This window comes from Peromyscus maniculatus, chromosome 2 (assembly GCF_049852395.1).
Source record: "Peromyscus maniculatus bairdii isolate BWxNUB_F1_BW_parent chromosome 2, HU_Pman_BW_mat_3.1, whole genome shotgun sequence".
Classification (NCBI taxonomy): Eukaryota; Metazoa; Chordata; class Mammalia; order Rodentia; family Cricetidae; genus Peromyscus; species Peromyscus maniculatus.
In genome coordinates, this window is record NC_134853.1 from 158,144,865 (window position 1) to 158,160,524 (window position 15,660).

The window sequence follows — 15,660 nt, forward strand, 5'->3', positions numbered from 1 at the left end:
ATTTCCGCTTAGTGCTGGCCCCGCGCACGCGCAGTAGTTAGTGCTCCCTGCGAGCATGCGCAATGGCGCGCGCACCTCTAGCGCACGCGCAGAGGACATCGCTCCAGGCTCTCCTCCCCCGAAGCGCTCAATCCTGCGCAGGCGCACTGCCTCGAGAAGTCAGAGGCGGCACAGCGCCTTGCGTTTTTGTTGAGCGACCCGTGGCGCGCTGTCTGACGCGAACGATTGCGTCACTTCCGCCCCCTCCCGGGAGGCGGCGCTGGGCCGGTGGCAAGCCCCCGGAGGGAGCCGCAGTAGTACGACGGAAGATGGCGACGAGCGGCGGCGACGAGGCGGCGGCAGCGGCTCCAGCGCCCGGAGCCCCGGCGACCGGGCAGGACACGACTCCGGGCTGGGAGGTGGCGGTGCGGCCCCTACTGTCCGCGTCCTACTCCGCCTTTGAGATGAAGGAGTTGCCGCAGCTGGTGGCCTCAGTCATCGAGAGGTACCGGGCGGCTGTGCCGCCGGGCGGCGCTGGTTGGGGGGGAGGGGAGGACCTGCGGGGTCGTGAGTCCCCGCTGCCCTGCAGCCTCCCGCGGGGAATCCGCCCCACGCACGGTTTCGGGGCTCCCGGGCGCTGGGGACTGGAGCTCCCAGGTTTCCTCCCCTGGCTGGCGTAAACCATCCCTGACTCGATTTCCCCTCCAGAGCAAAACTTTTATGGCTGCCCTTGCTAGAGGGCGTGGCCTCCAGCATTTGAGAACTGGTTTTTGAGATGCAAGGTGCTCCTTGGCCGGTGTCTCCCGGGCTGCCCCTCTGTGTTAAGGTCAGGGTGTGGATGAGTTTGCATTTCTCCCTGCCAGCGGAGCCCGAGATTTACTTTGGACATCTACCACATAGTTTAATAACGGTCTTTCTTTGGTGTTGTGATCACTGGGGGCACGTGCTGTTTCTGTGACTGAAGCCACTAGTGACCACTTTAGTTTTACTTTGCATCTCTCGTACTTTGCACTTTAACTGCGTGTGTCCGAGAGCCGAGTCCTTCTCTTTCTCGATAAAATACTTTCAGCCTCTTACTTATGGGACTGTTCGTTGGCTTGCTGTTATGTGCTCATACCTTTTTGTACCGATTGTCAGATTGCAGGAGTCGTATTTCTTCATAGGAAGGTGGCGATCTTAGTGTCTACCTTTTCCTGACTACTGTGCTCAGCAGTCTTTGATGAGTTTAATAGTAGACTCAGGATTTTAAAGTCTGTTTTCTCACTTTCGTTTTCCTAACCACACCTTGCTTAGTAACTCCCTGAAATTGCTAAGCGGGTCATTTTAGCTTGTTGGTCAACAGAGCATATCAAAATGTTATTTGGAAAGTTAGAAATCGCTGTGTGTTACTCAAGGGAGGCTCATGGTTTGACACATTATTTATCACAGTAATTGTCACTAACTGTGATGTTTTGAATGAAGGATCTTTAACAATTTATAATAAAACAGTGATTAGGTCTGATAATTTAAGATTTAACAGGTAGATTTTCCTGCTTAATCATGTTCAATAATGTTCTAAAATTGTAAACAAGTACCAAAAAGTATTACACTCAAATTATGTAGCCTCTTTTTATTTTAACCTTTTCTTTTTCTTTTTTAAATTTATGTGTATGTGTGTATCATGTATATGTGAATGCATGTGGAGGCAAGAAGAGGGCTTCAGATCCCCTGGAGATGGAGTTATGGGCAGTTCTGAGCCACCTGACACTGGTGCTGGGATCTGAACTTGTGTTCTGGAAGAGCAGGAAGGGTTCTTAACCACTGGGCCATCTCTCTGCTGTTTGTTAATGAATCTAATTATTTTAATCAGTGTGTGTGTGTGTATGTGTGTGTGTGATGTGAGTGTGTGATGTGAGTGTGAGAGTGTGTTCTACTGCAGTTTGGAGGACAAGTTTTAGGACTCGATTCTCTCCTTCCATCTTGGTTTCCAGGGATTGAACTCAAGTTTTCAGATTTGGATGCTGGACACTCCCAACCATGCAGGCTCCTATTTTACTGTCTTAAATGTTTAAATTACTGATATTTTTCCTGAATCACACTTACTACTTTTTTTTGGGGGGGGGGTGTTTCGAGACAGGGTTTCTCTGTGTAGCTTTGAGCCTTTCCTGGAACTCACTTGGTAGCCCAGGCTGGCCTCCAACTCACAGTGATCCACCTGGCTCTGCCTCCCGAGTGCTGGGATTAAAGGTGCGCCACCACCGCCCGGCTGAATCACACTGCTTATAACCAACAATGTTCACTTCCTTTAAGAACATTTTCTTTTGTATTTATGGATGTGAACTGAGGTTATAATGTCATTTGTTGACACTCGTGTATATCCTATTCTCGTACATCCTATTTTTTTTTCTTTTTAAACTTAGAGTAACCTCCCTCTGCCCCTCAACTTGTTAAATCCAAACACGGAACTAGATTTGAATTTTGCTAAGCACTAGTCACCCCTCCACATTTTTCATTACCTGAGAGAACCAGGGGACCGTCTGTGTTTGTAGACATGAGAAGATCTCTTTAGAGTTTGAGGAAATGTCATGTGTATTTAGTAATACTGTGTTTTATTGGAAGTCAGGAGTTTTGAACTCCGTGTTCTGGTTTTTATAGCTTAGTGAAGTTTGAAATCCTGTTCTGTCTTCTTGGGAAAAATTTGATCACACAAAAAGTAAACCTCTGGTTCATAAGTTCCTTACATTGTAACAGTGTTGAGTGTAGAGCCTTTCTCTAAAGGGCCAGGTAGTAACTGTAGGTCTGTGGACTGTGTGGGCAGCTCACTTCTGCCATCTTAGACGAAGGCAGCCATGTGTGATATTATCCAATTTTGACCACACATGGTGTGTTTAACTTCTTACAGGCTTTGAATATGCATTGCAGAAGATGCAGCCATTAAAAGATAATAAATCCCCTCCCACATAGGCAACTATCTGGGTTTAGACTATGGGGCCGAGTTTGCTGACGCCTGCCTTAGAGCACACTAATTATACTCTGTTACCACTTTCCCAAATGTTTTCTTTCCAGAAAAATGTAGTAGGGGACCCAGAAACGTGGAAACATTTGTTGCCTAGGGCGTTAGTGTCAGACTTAGCCCAGGGTTTCCGCTGGGGTGGGCATTGTTTCTAGCTGCGTGAAGTTGAGGGGCCCAGGCTGCCACTGTGCTGCTGTGGTGCTTGTGGGACCGGTCCTCTTTTGCACTCCCTTGTTTCCTTCATGGTTACAGCTGCCCTCCTTTTCCCTTCACCTCCAGGGACCCCTGTTTTTCTGTGGCAGTGTGCTGTCCTCTGCGTCCTTTTTCACTGCAGTCCTTAGTCCTTGTCTGTCTGGTGGTCACTCCGTCTTTGAATGCCTCTCGTGGAGCTGCTAGGTCTGACTCTGGCCCTAAGAGATTCTTCTCAATTTCTTCATTTTACCCCTTGTCTCAAGTCAAGCTTTATAATTGACCTTTTGAGGACCGACTCCATTGAGAACTCTTAGGATCTGATCTTAACTGTGTGATAAGATTGCTTGATGATAAGCCGGGCGGTGGTGGTGCACACCTTTAATCCCAGCACTCGGGAGGCAGAGCCAGGCGGATCTCTGTGAGTTCAAGGCCAGCCTGGACTACCAAGTGAGTTCCAGGAAAAGGCACAAAGCTACACAGAGAAACCCCGTCTCAAAAAACAAAACAAAAAAAGAAAAAAGAAAAAAAAAAAAAAAAAAGATTGCTTGATGCTAGGACCACATTGAGAAACAAAGGGCAGTAGATTAGCATGGATGAACTGTAATGTGTACGCTCAAAAGTGTCATTCGACACTTTTGAAAGAAAATGATGTCTGAGTTTATTTAATTGAGTTCAGGTGGCTTCTATTGTCCATAGCCCACAGGTCTTTTAGTACACACTGAACACCTTTTAAGTGTTGAGTGCAGCCCTCTGTGTTACATGGCCAAAAGAATTCCTTTCAGAGCTCTACCAGACATGGTTGGGAGCATAGCTGACACTGAGTCTACATAGATTTTAAAAAACCATCCCCCCCTTCCTGAGTGTCTCTGGCTTCTTTCATGATAAGCATCTTTGAAAAAATTCTGTCTCCCAGGTATTTTTTGGAATTTAGGGCAGAGCTACTGTCTGGAACAGGGAGGCTGTTAGAATGCTCTACTAAGTAATGCAGGTCCTTCCTAGAAGTCTTGAAGGGAGACAGTGCTGCACTGACTGTTGTCTTTTGACTTTACTCACTTTAGAGTGACACAGTTGACAGCTGGGCCACAGCAGGGAACCCATTACCAAAAGATAGAGTGTGCTTGGAGGTCAGTCCTGGTGTCTTAGTGTCACAGTCACCACTGGTCAGTCAAGAGCATGGGAGAAACATTGGACAGAAAACTCACAGTTCTTGGATTAAATGAATAGGTGTATATATAGTTGCCTGTGTGTGCATGGGTAAATGTGTGTGTGTGTGTGTGTGTGTGTGTGTGTGTGTGTGTGTGTGTGTGTGCGCGTGTGCTCACCCCCCCCCCCCCCAAGTAATGTGAAGGAAATAACATGATGGATTTTGTATTTAGGAGTTGAAGTTGATAAAGGGGTAGGGAGTTGTTGGGCTTCCACGGTCTATGAAATCTAAGGGGAAAAAGTGAGATGAACCCATATCTTTTATAATGCTCCCCTCCTCAGATCCCCCATTCTTTCTAAAATGAGCTAGATATTTCCAGATGCTAGCTGGTCCATCTGTTTGTTCTCTTCCTTCCTTCTTTCCTTCCTCCCCCCCCCCTTTCTCTCCTCCTCCTCCTCCTCTTTAACTTAAACACCACATTAGATTCTCTGACTTGGCTGCCTTCTGTTCTTCTCTTTCCACTGACTAGGATAGAAAACTCTCATGGTCTTATTTTATTTTTATTTATTTATTTATTTATTTTTTTTGGTTTTTTTGAGACAGGGTTTCTCCATGTAGTTTTGGTGCCTGTCCTGGAGCTCACTGTGTAGACCAGGCTGGCCTTGAACTCACAGAGATCCGCCTGGCTCTGCTTCCCGAGTGCTGGGATTAAAGGTGTGCGCCACTATCGCCCCGCCTCTAATGGTCTTTGTCTAACAGTTTTCGGTGCTGTGGGGACATTGCAAAGTTTGTTAGTAATGGTGTTTGAAGAAAGTGGCTGACGTGCTTTCAAATCTCATTTTCCTTGTGTATCTATGTTCAGTTTCTTCGTTCTCCCTCCTGCTGACCCTTCTGCCCTTTGTCCCTCTTCTCTGGTATTAGCATCGCTGGGATGTTTGTGTTTATAGGTTTCCTGGGGGAATGGGTGACAACAAATTATTTGGTGACATTTCTCCAAAAGCAAGAGATAAGAGAATCACGTCTATTCTTTCTAGCCTTTTAAAAGCTCTTATTCCTGACCTCCCTAGTTACCCAAAGCATATTATTTTATTTTTATTTAAAAAATTTGTGTGTGTGTGTGTGGGGGGCACTTGTGCTTTGGCATACATGTGGAAGTCAGAGGACAACCTTTATGTGGATTCCTGGCATCTAATTAAAGTTGCCAGGCTTTTTGTAGCAAGTACCCTTAATCATTGAGCTGTCTTGCTAGCCCACCATAAACAAATTATAAGTGGAGCTGAATATAGTACCATTTTTCCTTTACCAATACCTATCTTCCCTGCAAGGTCCATTCTTGTTACCTTATTGGAGTAAGGTTGCTGTATATTTGCAAGGGAGGGTGGTTGCATTTCTAATATGTCATCGTGGGATCTATGAGGCCCTGGGGTAAGACACAGACACACACACACACACACACACACACACACACACACACACACACGGGAGGTGCTGGGGGAGAAAGAGGGCGAGCACGAGCACGGGAGCTGGGAATGTAGCTCAGTTAAGAGAGTAACTACTAACTAACATCCACATAGCCCTGGGTTCAATCAACCCCTAGCAGCACCCAAACTAGACATGTTTTACGTCTGGCAGGATATACTTGGCACATTCCTGTAATTCCAGCACCTGAGAGGTGGAGGCAGAAGGATCACACACTCAAGGTCATTCACTCAGCCATATATTAAGTTCCATGCCAGCCTGAGGTATATTGGACCAGTGGTTCTCAACCTGTAAGTTGTGACCCCTTTGGGTTTTCAAAGGACACTTTCATAGGGGTCACCTAAGACCATCAGAAGACATAGATAATTCTATTACAATTCATAACAGTAGCAGAATTACAGTAATGAGGTAACAATGAAAACAGTTTTATGGTTGGGGGGGGTCACCACAGCATGAGGAACTGTATCAAAGGGTCACAACATTAGGGAGGTTGAGAACCACGCACTAGATTCTGTCTCAAAACAACACCAAATAGGGGGTGGGAGAAACGGCAACCCACCAACTCTGACATCACACCTCTAACTGAGCCAGGCAACTAGATAAATTGACTTATTCCTGTGTGTGTGCATGTGTGTTTATTTGTTAGTAACTTTATGTTGTTACCAGAGTGGGAATGAATGTGCAGAATAAGTTCATCCTTTGGGTGAGTAGTTTTTCTCTAAGACTTGGTAAACTTGTCGGCTGAAAAGAGTGGAGGTAAGCAGAACTGAATTTTAGAAATACAGCAGCGAAGGGCAGTGACTCAGCAGACTACATGGAATTGAGGAGAAGGAAAACACTCAAGCAAGATAGACAAGGGAACTCAGGTGTGTTGGTGAATGGAAAGGTGTAGTGGGGAGCCTTAGACTCGGGTCACTAGGTAGAGCATGGAGTTAGGTTTCTGTTTTCTTTGCCTTTACCTATCATGACAAGTAGAGGGGTGCAACCTGATGGGCAGGTGCTCCAGGACTACTTTTCTGATAAGGGTCTGATTTTTGATACACACTCATTTAATCCTCAGACAGCAAAGCACTTGCAGTGCCAGACTCCTGAGTGTGGTTTGAAGTGATTCATCACTTACATTGGCACTTTCCAAACACAGACATGGCATTTTGGCTCTTGTATTTATTTGGCAAGAAAGATAAGCCTGCTGGTGAATGGATCAACTCTGTTTACATTTCTCTTGCTGGGTGGATACTTCTTGCTAGGGATTAATTCACTGAGGAAACTATTTAACCATCTCTCTGCTCTTTGCATCTAATAAGATACATTTTGTTCTTTTCTTTGCTTACATTAGTTCATGGTTTGTGCTTTAGCTTCTTATTTGATAAAGTGACTTAAATGTATCCAGTCTTTAGAGTGAGTTGGGCTCGAGATTTTTGCAGAAAAGGACAATTCCTCAGCTAAAGACAGGGATGAGGTTTGAAACGAGACTAGATAGTCTGTTGCCATCTAGTGTTGGCCTCCACCAAGGGCCTGGACTTGGAGGAGGCTGTTGCAGTGGCTGTTGGCATTAGGGGACTTCTTACTGTGAGCTGTTGATTTTTTTTCCCCCCAAGTCCCTGTGCTCTGTGTTGTAGTTGGTCTTCAGAATTTCATTTGCTTCTGCTACCAGTAGGTATTGTGAGTGCCCTAGTCTGTCCACTTTTGGTTATCAACAATTAAGGTGCTTTCTAATCAGTAATAGAACAAATTGGAAATGTATTTTGGGCTATGTGTGTATGTGTTCTAATGCTAGGGGTAAGGGTTCTGCTACTGAGCCATAGCCTCAGCTTTGTTCTCTTTGCACTTGTGTTTCCTTACTTCTCTTGTGTTTGTGTTTGTGGGGAGTGTTGGGGATGGAACGCAAGACCCCACACATTCTTCTACGGAGCCATATCTCCAGCTCCCTTTTAACTTTATTTCCGAGACAGGGTTTCACTGTGTAGACCTGAGTGGTCTAGAACTTGCTATGTAGACCAGGCTGGCCTCAAGCTCACAGAGATCTGCTTGCCTCTGTTTCCTGATACTGGGATTAAAGATGGGTGATATCGTGCCCGGCTCCAACCCCCTTTTAACAACTTCTGAGTTTGAAAATGGTTTCTCAGCAGGTGGTGGTGGCTCATGCCTTTAATCCCAGCACTTGGGAGACAGAGGCTGGTGGATCTCTGTGAGGCCAGGCTGGTTTACAGAGAGTTCCAGGACAGCCAGGGATATACAGAGAAACCCTGTTTCAAGAAAAAACAAAAAAAAACGTTTTCTCTTCACTAACCTTTGCTTCAGATTTCTTAAACAGGATAATTAAATTTTAGTCTCTGAGCTTTTTGTTTGTTTTTGTGGTGCCTGGGTTGAACCCAGGGCCTTGTTTGTGGCCCTGTGTCCCAGCACCATCCCCAGGCCCCGTGTTGAATATAGGAATATAGGAAAGGATAGCAATTTCCTTTACTTCCTACCAAGTAGGTTGCCAAAAGGGTGGAATAAGGCGATTTCATAGAGGGATGTGAGGCACATGACAGTTGGTGACATTGTCTTCCTTGCAGCGAGTCGGAAATCCTGCACCACGAGAAGCAGTATGAGCCATTCTACTCTTCCTTTGTCGCACTGTCCACACATTACATCACCACGGTCTGCAGCCTCAGTGAGTACACCTGCCCTGTTACCTGGGGAGGGCTTGTGATGGTGGGTGGGGAGGGTGCTATTCTCTCCTTGAATAGTTTGTTAATGGAGTTTTGTTTAAGCAACTCCCAGGCTGTCCAGCTGTGAGTGGGAGCAGCTGTTGATCCCCTCCCCTTCCCTACCCCAGGAAGGAGTACAGAGACCTCCTTGCCTGGGTCAGCCACAGGAGCTTAAAAAGCTGCTGGCTTTGCACCTGCTTCCAAGCCATGAAGCCAGCCCTATTTTTCTTCTTAATCAAGAGCATTTTATTTTATTTTTATATATTTTCTTGCCGTTTCCATTTTAATTTATGTGATTCTATGCTTGCTTGCTCTTTTTGTTTGTTTTCTTTAGGTTTATTTTCATTTTTAATTATGTGTATAACTGTCTGTCTGGGTATGTGCACATGAGTGCAGGTGTTCTTGAAGATCAGAAAAATGCGTGGGAGCCTCTGAAGCTGGAGTTACAGGTGGTTGAGAGCTGCTTGTTCCAAGTGCTGGGAACCAAACTTGGAACTTCTGCAAGAGTAGCACACACTTCAATGCTAAGCTGTCTTTCCAGCCTCTTTTTTTTTTTTTTTTTAGATTTATTTATTTATTTTATGTATATGAGTGCTCTATCTGCTTGTACGCCTGCACACCAGAAGAGGGCACCTGATCTCACTATACAGATGGTTATGAGCCATCATGTAGTTGCTAGGAATTGAACTCAGGACATCTGGTAGAACAGCCAGTGCTCTTAACCTCTGAGCCATCTCTCTAGCCCATTTCCATCCTTTTTATATATAATATATTTTTTTAATATTTCTTTGAAACCCTTACACACATACACACACTCACACACACATTGTTTTATTTATATCTGTCTTCTGCTCCCCCCTTCAACCACCAGTCCCTGCCTGGATCCCCAACACACACACACACACACACACACACACACACACACACACACACACACACACACCCCTCCCTTCATGTTCTCTTTTAATTGTCAGTGCTACCTGGATGCACGCATGTGTGGGTCCATTCAGTGGAGCATGGGCAACCTGCCAGAGGCCCCACACCCAAAGAAAAACAGCTCTCCCTCATCAATTATCAATGATTCTTCAGCTGTGACTGGGGCCTTGCGAGCCCTCTCCTCCATTCATTTCTTTATTCATTGAGATTTATGGCCCAAGCTGGCCTTGAACTTGGCCTGGTGTCAATGAATTTTGTTGAACTTGCATATACATGTACCTGCTGGCAGATTGATTTATTGAGGGTGATGCTGGTAGGTCATGACTGTGTTAGCACCTTCTAAGGAGGTTTCTGCTTCCTGGTTTTGGTGCGAACTTGAGTCTCTTATGTTCTTTGGTATGTGAAGAGATTTGATCTTTATTCCCTGTTTGCTGAATTTTTCCACCTTCAAAGTGACCAAGTTCTATTTTACATTACTTCAGAATTTCTACATTTTTCAGTTCTGATGAATTGTAATTGTTTACTTGAATAATTTGCTCAGCAAGTAAACTGAAAGGAGCCTGTAGACTTGCTTCTGAACAACTCTTCCAGTCCAGTGTTGTTTATTACAAGCTCTGACCAGCTTCTGGAAGCAACTGCATCCTTTGCATAACGTCACTTAGTGCCTATGACAAGGAGAGGTCGTTCTCTAGTGGCCAACAGCATGAACTTGTGAGGCAACCCTCCTGGACTTGATTATAGTTGTGTAACTCTAGGCAAGTCATTTAACCTGTGTATGCTTCAGTTTGCCCATCTGTTCCAGAGGTGAAAGGGAAGAAGGGTGTGCTGGTGTGTTCTGCGTTCCTACCATTTGGGAACGCAAGGCCAGTGGACCAGGAGTTCAGAATCAGTCTGGGCTATATTGTGAGATTGAGGCCAGTCTGAATGATGTATTGAGACTGTCTCAAAAACAAAAGGAGAGGGGCAAGAGAGACAGCTCAGTAGTTAAAAGCAATCACCGCTCTTGCCAAGGATCCAGGTTTGGTTCCCAGCATCCATGTGGTGGCTCACAATCATATCTAACTTCAGTTCCAGGGGGTTTGACACCCTCTTCTGACCTCCATGGGCACTAGGCATGCATGTGGTGCACATACATATGTACAGGCGAAACACTCAAAAACAAAATAAATAAACCTAAAAATATGGTGGGAGGGATGATACTATTTCCCTTACAAAGTGGCCTAAGGATTAGATGAGCTGATGCATTGGAAGTGCAGGAAGTGCAGTGTGTTTCCTGTTAAAGGTATTCTTTTTTTTTTTTTTTTTTGGTTTTCCGAGACAGGGTTTCTCTGTGTAGCTTTGTGCCTTTCCTGGAACTCACTCTGTAGCCCAGGCTGGCCTCGAACTCACAGAGATCCGCCTGCCTCTGCCTCCCGAGTGCTGGGATTAAAGGTGTGAGCCACCACCGCCTGGCTAAAGGTTTATCTAGTAAACACTAGATAAACTGATGTATGGGTAGTTGGCTTTTGTCATCCAGGGAGATTGCTGCTGAGAGTGAAGAACCTATGAGCTAGCTCAGTGCTTGTTCTGCTGCTGTGTTGAGTGGGAGGCTGAGCTGTTGGCAATTAAGTGAATCTTTTTGCTTTCCCAGTTCCCCGGAACCAGCTTCAGTCAGTGGCAGCGGCCTGTAAAGTCCTCATTGAGTTTTCTCTCCTTCGTCTGGAGAACCCAGACGAGGCCTGTGCCGTGTCCCAGGTGAGAACAGAGTGTCCATTTCTGATCCTTATTTTCAAACGAGCTGTAAGTATGGGAACTGATGGGTGGATGATATCAGGCCAAGGTAGATAAACCTTTCTTGAGGTTGGCCAGATCACTATTTGTGGACCATACTATGTCTGTTGCAGCCTGCCAGCACAGTCTTTATGCCGCAGACACAGGAGCAGAAATGAATATGAAGAGCTACAGCCCATTGAACTTCAGAAGTGGCTATAGTTTGCCAGGCTGTAGACAGGCTAGAGTCTTCCCAGGATGGCAAGTTTCTGTATGTGTAAGCAGGTAGCAGTGAGAAGGGTGTCCTGATGGACAAGTTGGCAGACTTGAAAGAAAAGGGACCAGACTTACCAAACTCTGACTATGGCTCATGGTTACCATGTAGGATGGAGGCGTCAAGCTACTGTGCTGTGGATAATTGAGACTCATAAGGAATCTGAGTTTGTCTGAAGGCCTTCTGTTTTTATAAAAGTTAACCACAGCCATAAGTTGAAAACAGAAAACAGTTATACACTCTGTGAGAATAAGACAGACTTGCAAACTAGTTAGCTATTGATTACCATTAGTTTGAGATCTTTGCTTGGGTATTTTTCACTGAAGTTATATTTTTTTTTCTCCTCCCCATTCTGGAGGCTTCAGGGATGAACCCTGGGCCTGGTGCTCCAGCACTGTACTACATTCCCAGTCCTTCACATGGCAGTTAACTTGTATGAACCTAAATCTGACCCCATACTAGCTAGACTCCCAAAGTATAGAATCTTCTAAAAGACATATGTGGATATGTTTTGTTTTCAGAAACACTTGATTCTGCTGATCAAAGGCCTGTGCACTGGCTGTAGCCGACTAGACAGAACGGAAATTATCACCTTTACAGCAATGATGAAATCTGCCAAGCTTCCACAGACAGTGAAGACGCTTTCAGATGGTGTGTGCCCGACACACCTGGTTACATGACCACCTCCGTGGCCATTATTGCCTTCTGTTGGCACTCTCCTCATTCTGCCCCCCTTTTTGTTTCTCAATTTTATAGTGGAAGACCAGAAGGAGCTGGCCTCGCCAGTAAGCCCCGAGCTAAGGCAGAAGGAGGTGCAGATGAACTTCTTGAACCAGCTGACCTCAGTTTTTAACCCTAGAACCGTACCATCTCCTCCCATTAGTCCACAGGCTCTGGTTAGTTCTTTTGCTCAAATATCCTCATTTTCATGGAATGTGTTAAGATGATAGAACTGTATTTCTATGTTTTACTTGAAAGATACAGCCAAAAAAAAAAAAAAAAAGATTGTATTTTATGTTTTACTTGAAAGATACAGCCAAAAAAAAAAAAAAAAGTTGGGCAGTGGTGGCACATACCTTTAACCCCAGCACTCGGAAGACAGAGCCAGGTGGGATCTCTGTAAGTTCAAGATCAGCCTGGTCAACAGAGTGAGATCCAGGATAGCCAGGGCTACACAGAGAAACCCTGTTTTGAAAAACAAAAACAAAAACAAAACCCTGTTTCGAAAAACAAAAACAAAAACAAAAAAAGAAAAAAGAAAAGAAAGATGAAGTATACCATTTTGGTCAGGAACAGAGCAAGTATACATGAGGATAAAACTTTTGTTGTCTAGAGACCTTGTAGACATCTTGGTTCGTGTAAGTTTACTCAGATACTTGTCCAATGATAGAATCATTCAGTGAGGCATTTCTTAGATTATATTTCCACTGTTAAGTGACATGGCTTTGGTGGAAAAATATACCAAACAAGTCATACAAAATGAAGTAAATCTGCCTCCCATCTTCCTTTGTGTGGTTTGTTCCTCTTGCAGGTTATTCTCTTGTGCTTTTCTCAGTGGGATGCCACAGACACGTGCAGTTTTCCTCACGAGGCTCCCCTCTATGCTCGATGTAAAATAGACCGTTTATGAGCTGTTTGTTTCTGTACTTCTCTTGTAGTTTCTCCTGGGTCAGTAGTTTCCCATGTGCAGCTGAATGTCACAGCATGTCCAGGGACCTGGCTTGTACCCAGCAGGGGGCCTGGCAGCCGGCAAGTGGTTGTGACAGGGCCTGTATTTCTCTTCAGGTGGAAGGAGAAAATGATGAGCAGCCATCCACGGATCAGGCCTCTGCTGTCAAGACCAAGAACGTGTTCATAGCTCAGAATGTGGCTAGCCTTCAAGAGCTTGGTAGGAGTCTGTCTACTGTTAGAAAGCTGGTCTGTACAGATGTTTACCAAAACATCTTAGCTGTGCTTCTTCCGAGTGGAGGAGAACCAGGCTCCAGACAGAGGCCTGTTGGACAGTGTGCCTTTTTGTTAATCCAGGTGGCTCCGAGAAGCTGCTCCGAGTGTGCCTGAACCTGCCTTATTTCCTGCGCTACATCAATCGGTTCCAGGATGCAGTGGTAGCCAATTCCTTCTTCATCATGCCTGCAACAGTAGCTGATGCCACTGCTGTTCGCAATGGGTAAGGTGCTTCTTGACCTTGTACTACATTCTAGTCAAAGGGGATGTAACTGGCTAGTCTTTATCCATCCGACTGTAGAAGCCAGTGGTTCTAGGGACCTTGCTAATCTCCTCTGTTATGTTCCAGTTTTCACTCACTGGTGATTGATGTAACCATGGCCTTGGATACTCTTTCTCTACCTGTGTTGGAACCCCTCAATCCTTCTCGTCTGCAAGACGTGACAGTCCTTAGCCTCAGCTGTCTATATGCAGGTGAGAAGTTATGTCTGTTTTCCTTTTCTTCAGTCAAACATGGATTTGATTCGAGGAAGTCATGAGAACCCTGAGAACTCCATTCCCCTTCCTTGGTGCCCTTACCCCTGAGACTATCTAATATCACATGTAGGCCAAGGGAAATCGTTATAGGCATCAAAGTGATCCTGCTGTTTAACTGCTGGCCTCGATTTGTGTGTGTGTGTGTGTGTGTGTGTGTGTGTGTGTGTGTGTGTGTGTACATGAGTTTGCATGGGTGTGTGTGTATGTACAGATGTGTGCACATATGTGTGGGTGCATGTAGAGACCAGAGGTCAACTTTGAGTGTTGTTCTTCAGGAGCTGTTCACCTTCCTTCTTTTTTGAGATAGGGTCTCTTACTGCCTAGGAGCTCACCATATAGGCCAGCAAGCCCCAGGGACACACCTGTTGACCTCCTCAGTTCTGACATTACAAGCATGGCCCACTTAGGCCTGGCGTTTTAAAATGGGTTCAAGGGCTGGAACAGTTCTCATAAAGAACCGTGGAGAACAGAGGGCGAGGAGAATGACATAAAGCAGAATGCAAGGGTGCTAAGATGTGGACACTATTTGGACACAGGTCAGGAGAGGTTGAGTCTTGCTGTGAGATTGGATTTGAGGGTAGCTTCATGGGACAGGTGGCATCTGTGGAGATGAAGAGTGTTATTCATGTTTCCATACAGCCCCTTTCCTACTGTTAGTCAGGCTGCCTCAGAAGTGGGACCTGATAACTGGTGAGAGTGTGTGTGTGTGTGTGTGTGTGTGTGTGTGCGCGCGCGCGCGTGCGCGCGCGCGCGCACACATACACCCATGTTCCTGTGTACTTGCTGTTGTGAGCACATGTAGAGGCCAATCAGTGTCGGATATATTCCTTTATTGTTATCTACCTATTTATTTATTTATTGGTTTTCCCAGGCAAGATTTCCCTGTGTAACAGACCTATGTGTCTTGGAGCTCCATTTGTAGACCAGGTTGGCCTCGAGTTCATAGAGATCCACCTGCTTCTGCCTTCCAAGTGTTGGGATTAAAAGCATGCACCACCACTGCCCATTTGCTATCTACCATTAAAAGAAAAGACTATTTTATTTTGTGTATATGAGTATTATCCCTGCAAGTATATATATTTGTGCACCATGTGCATGTCTGATGCCATGGATCTCCTAGAACTGGAGTTATAGGCGAATATGAGCAACATATGGTTGCTGGGTATTGAACCTAGGTTCTCTGGAGGAGCAGCCAATGATTTTTAACCACTAAACCATTTCTTCAGCCCCCCATCTTTGATGTATTCATTTATTCTGCATGTGTATGTATGTCTCCCAAGTGTTGAAAATAATGGTGTGTACTGCCACACTTGGCCTTAGATTTTCTTTTGAAGGAGTTTGAAATAAGCAGGTCCTACATGGTTTCCGCATGCTTCCTATGCCCTTCATGGTTCCCTACTGATATTTGATCCATTTGTTGTCACTAATGAATCACTGTTGACACATATGAACTAGTCCATAGTCGTGTGTGTGTGTGTGTGTGTGTGTGTGTGTATGTGTGTTTGTTTGTGTTGGGGGGATTGTGTTGGTATGTCCTTGTGTGTGCACATGGGTGTGCTTATCTGAGCTTGTGTCTGTAGGGATTTGAGGTTATTGTACAAGTTGTGTCTTTCTCTGTCTACTTGTATAGTTTTTGAGACAGCATCTCCCAGTAAAACCAGAACTCCTTTTTTTCATAAACTAGCTGGCCAGTGAGCTCCCAGGGTCTTCCTGTCTCCATTCTCCCTAGCTCGGGGGTTAC

The 15,660-nt window shown here is 45.3% G+C and overlaps 1 protein-coding gene across 13 annotated transcripts in view; it reads left to right on the forward strand.

Moving 5' to 3' along the window:
* Positions 1-245: 245 nt before the first annotated feature.
* Positions 246-15,660, forward strand: part of Ubr4 (ubiquitin protein ligase E3 component n-recognin 4) — a 116,158-nt gene continuing 100,743 nt past the window's right edge. For 8 of the 13 annotated variants that reach the window (XM_076565542.1, XM_076565546.1, XM_076565543.1 and 5 more), the window contains exons 1-8: positions 247-484; positions 8,345-8,442; positions 11,046-11,149; positions 11,960-12,089; positions 12,195-12,334; positions 13,224-13,326; positions 13,464-13,605; positions 13,732-13,856. In XM_076565542.1, coding sequence (XP_076421657.1) covers positions 309-484; positions 8,345-8,442; positions 11,046-11,149; positions 11,960-12,089; positions 12,195-12,334; positions 13,224-13,326; positions 13,464-13,605; positions 13,732-13,856 — 1,018 coding nt within the window. In that variant the 5' untranslated portion in view covers positions 247-308. Of the gene's footprint in view, positions 485-8,344; positions 8,443-11,045; positions 11,150-11,959; positions 12,090-12,194; positions 12,335-13,223; positions 13,327-13,463; positions 13,606-13,731; positions 13,857-15,660 lie in introns of all 13 variants that reach the window. The other 5 variants (XM_076565549.1, XM_076565540.1, XM_076565544.1 and 2 more) reach the window with 1 other exon arrangement.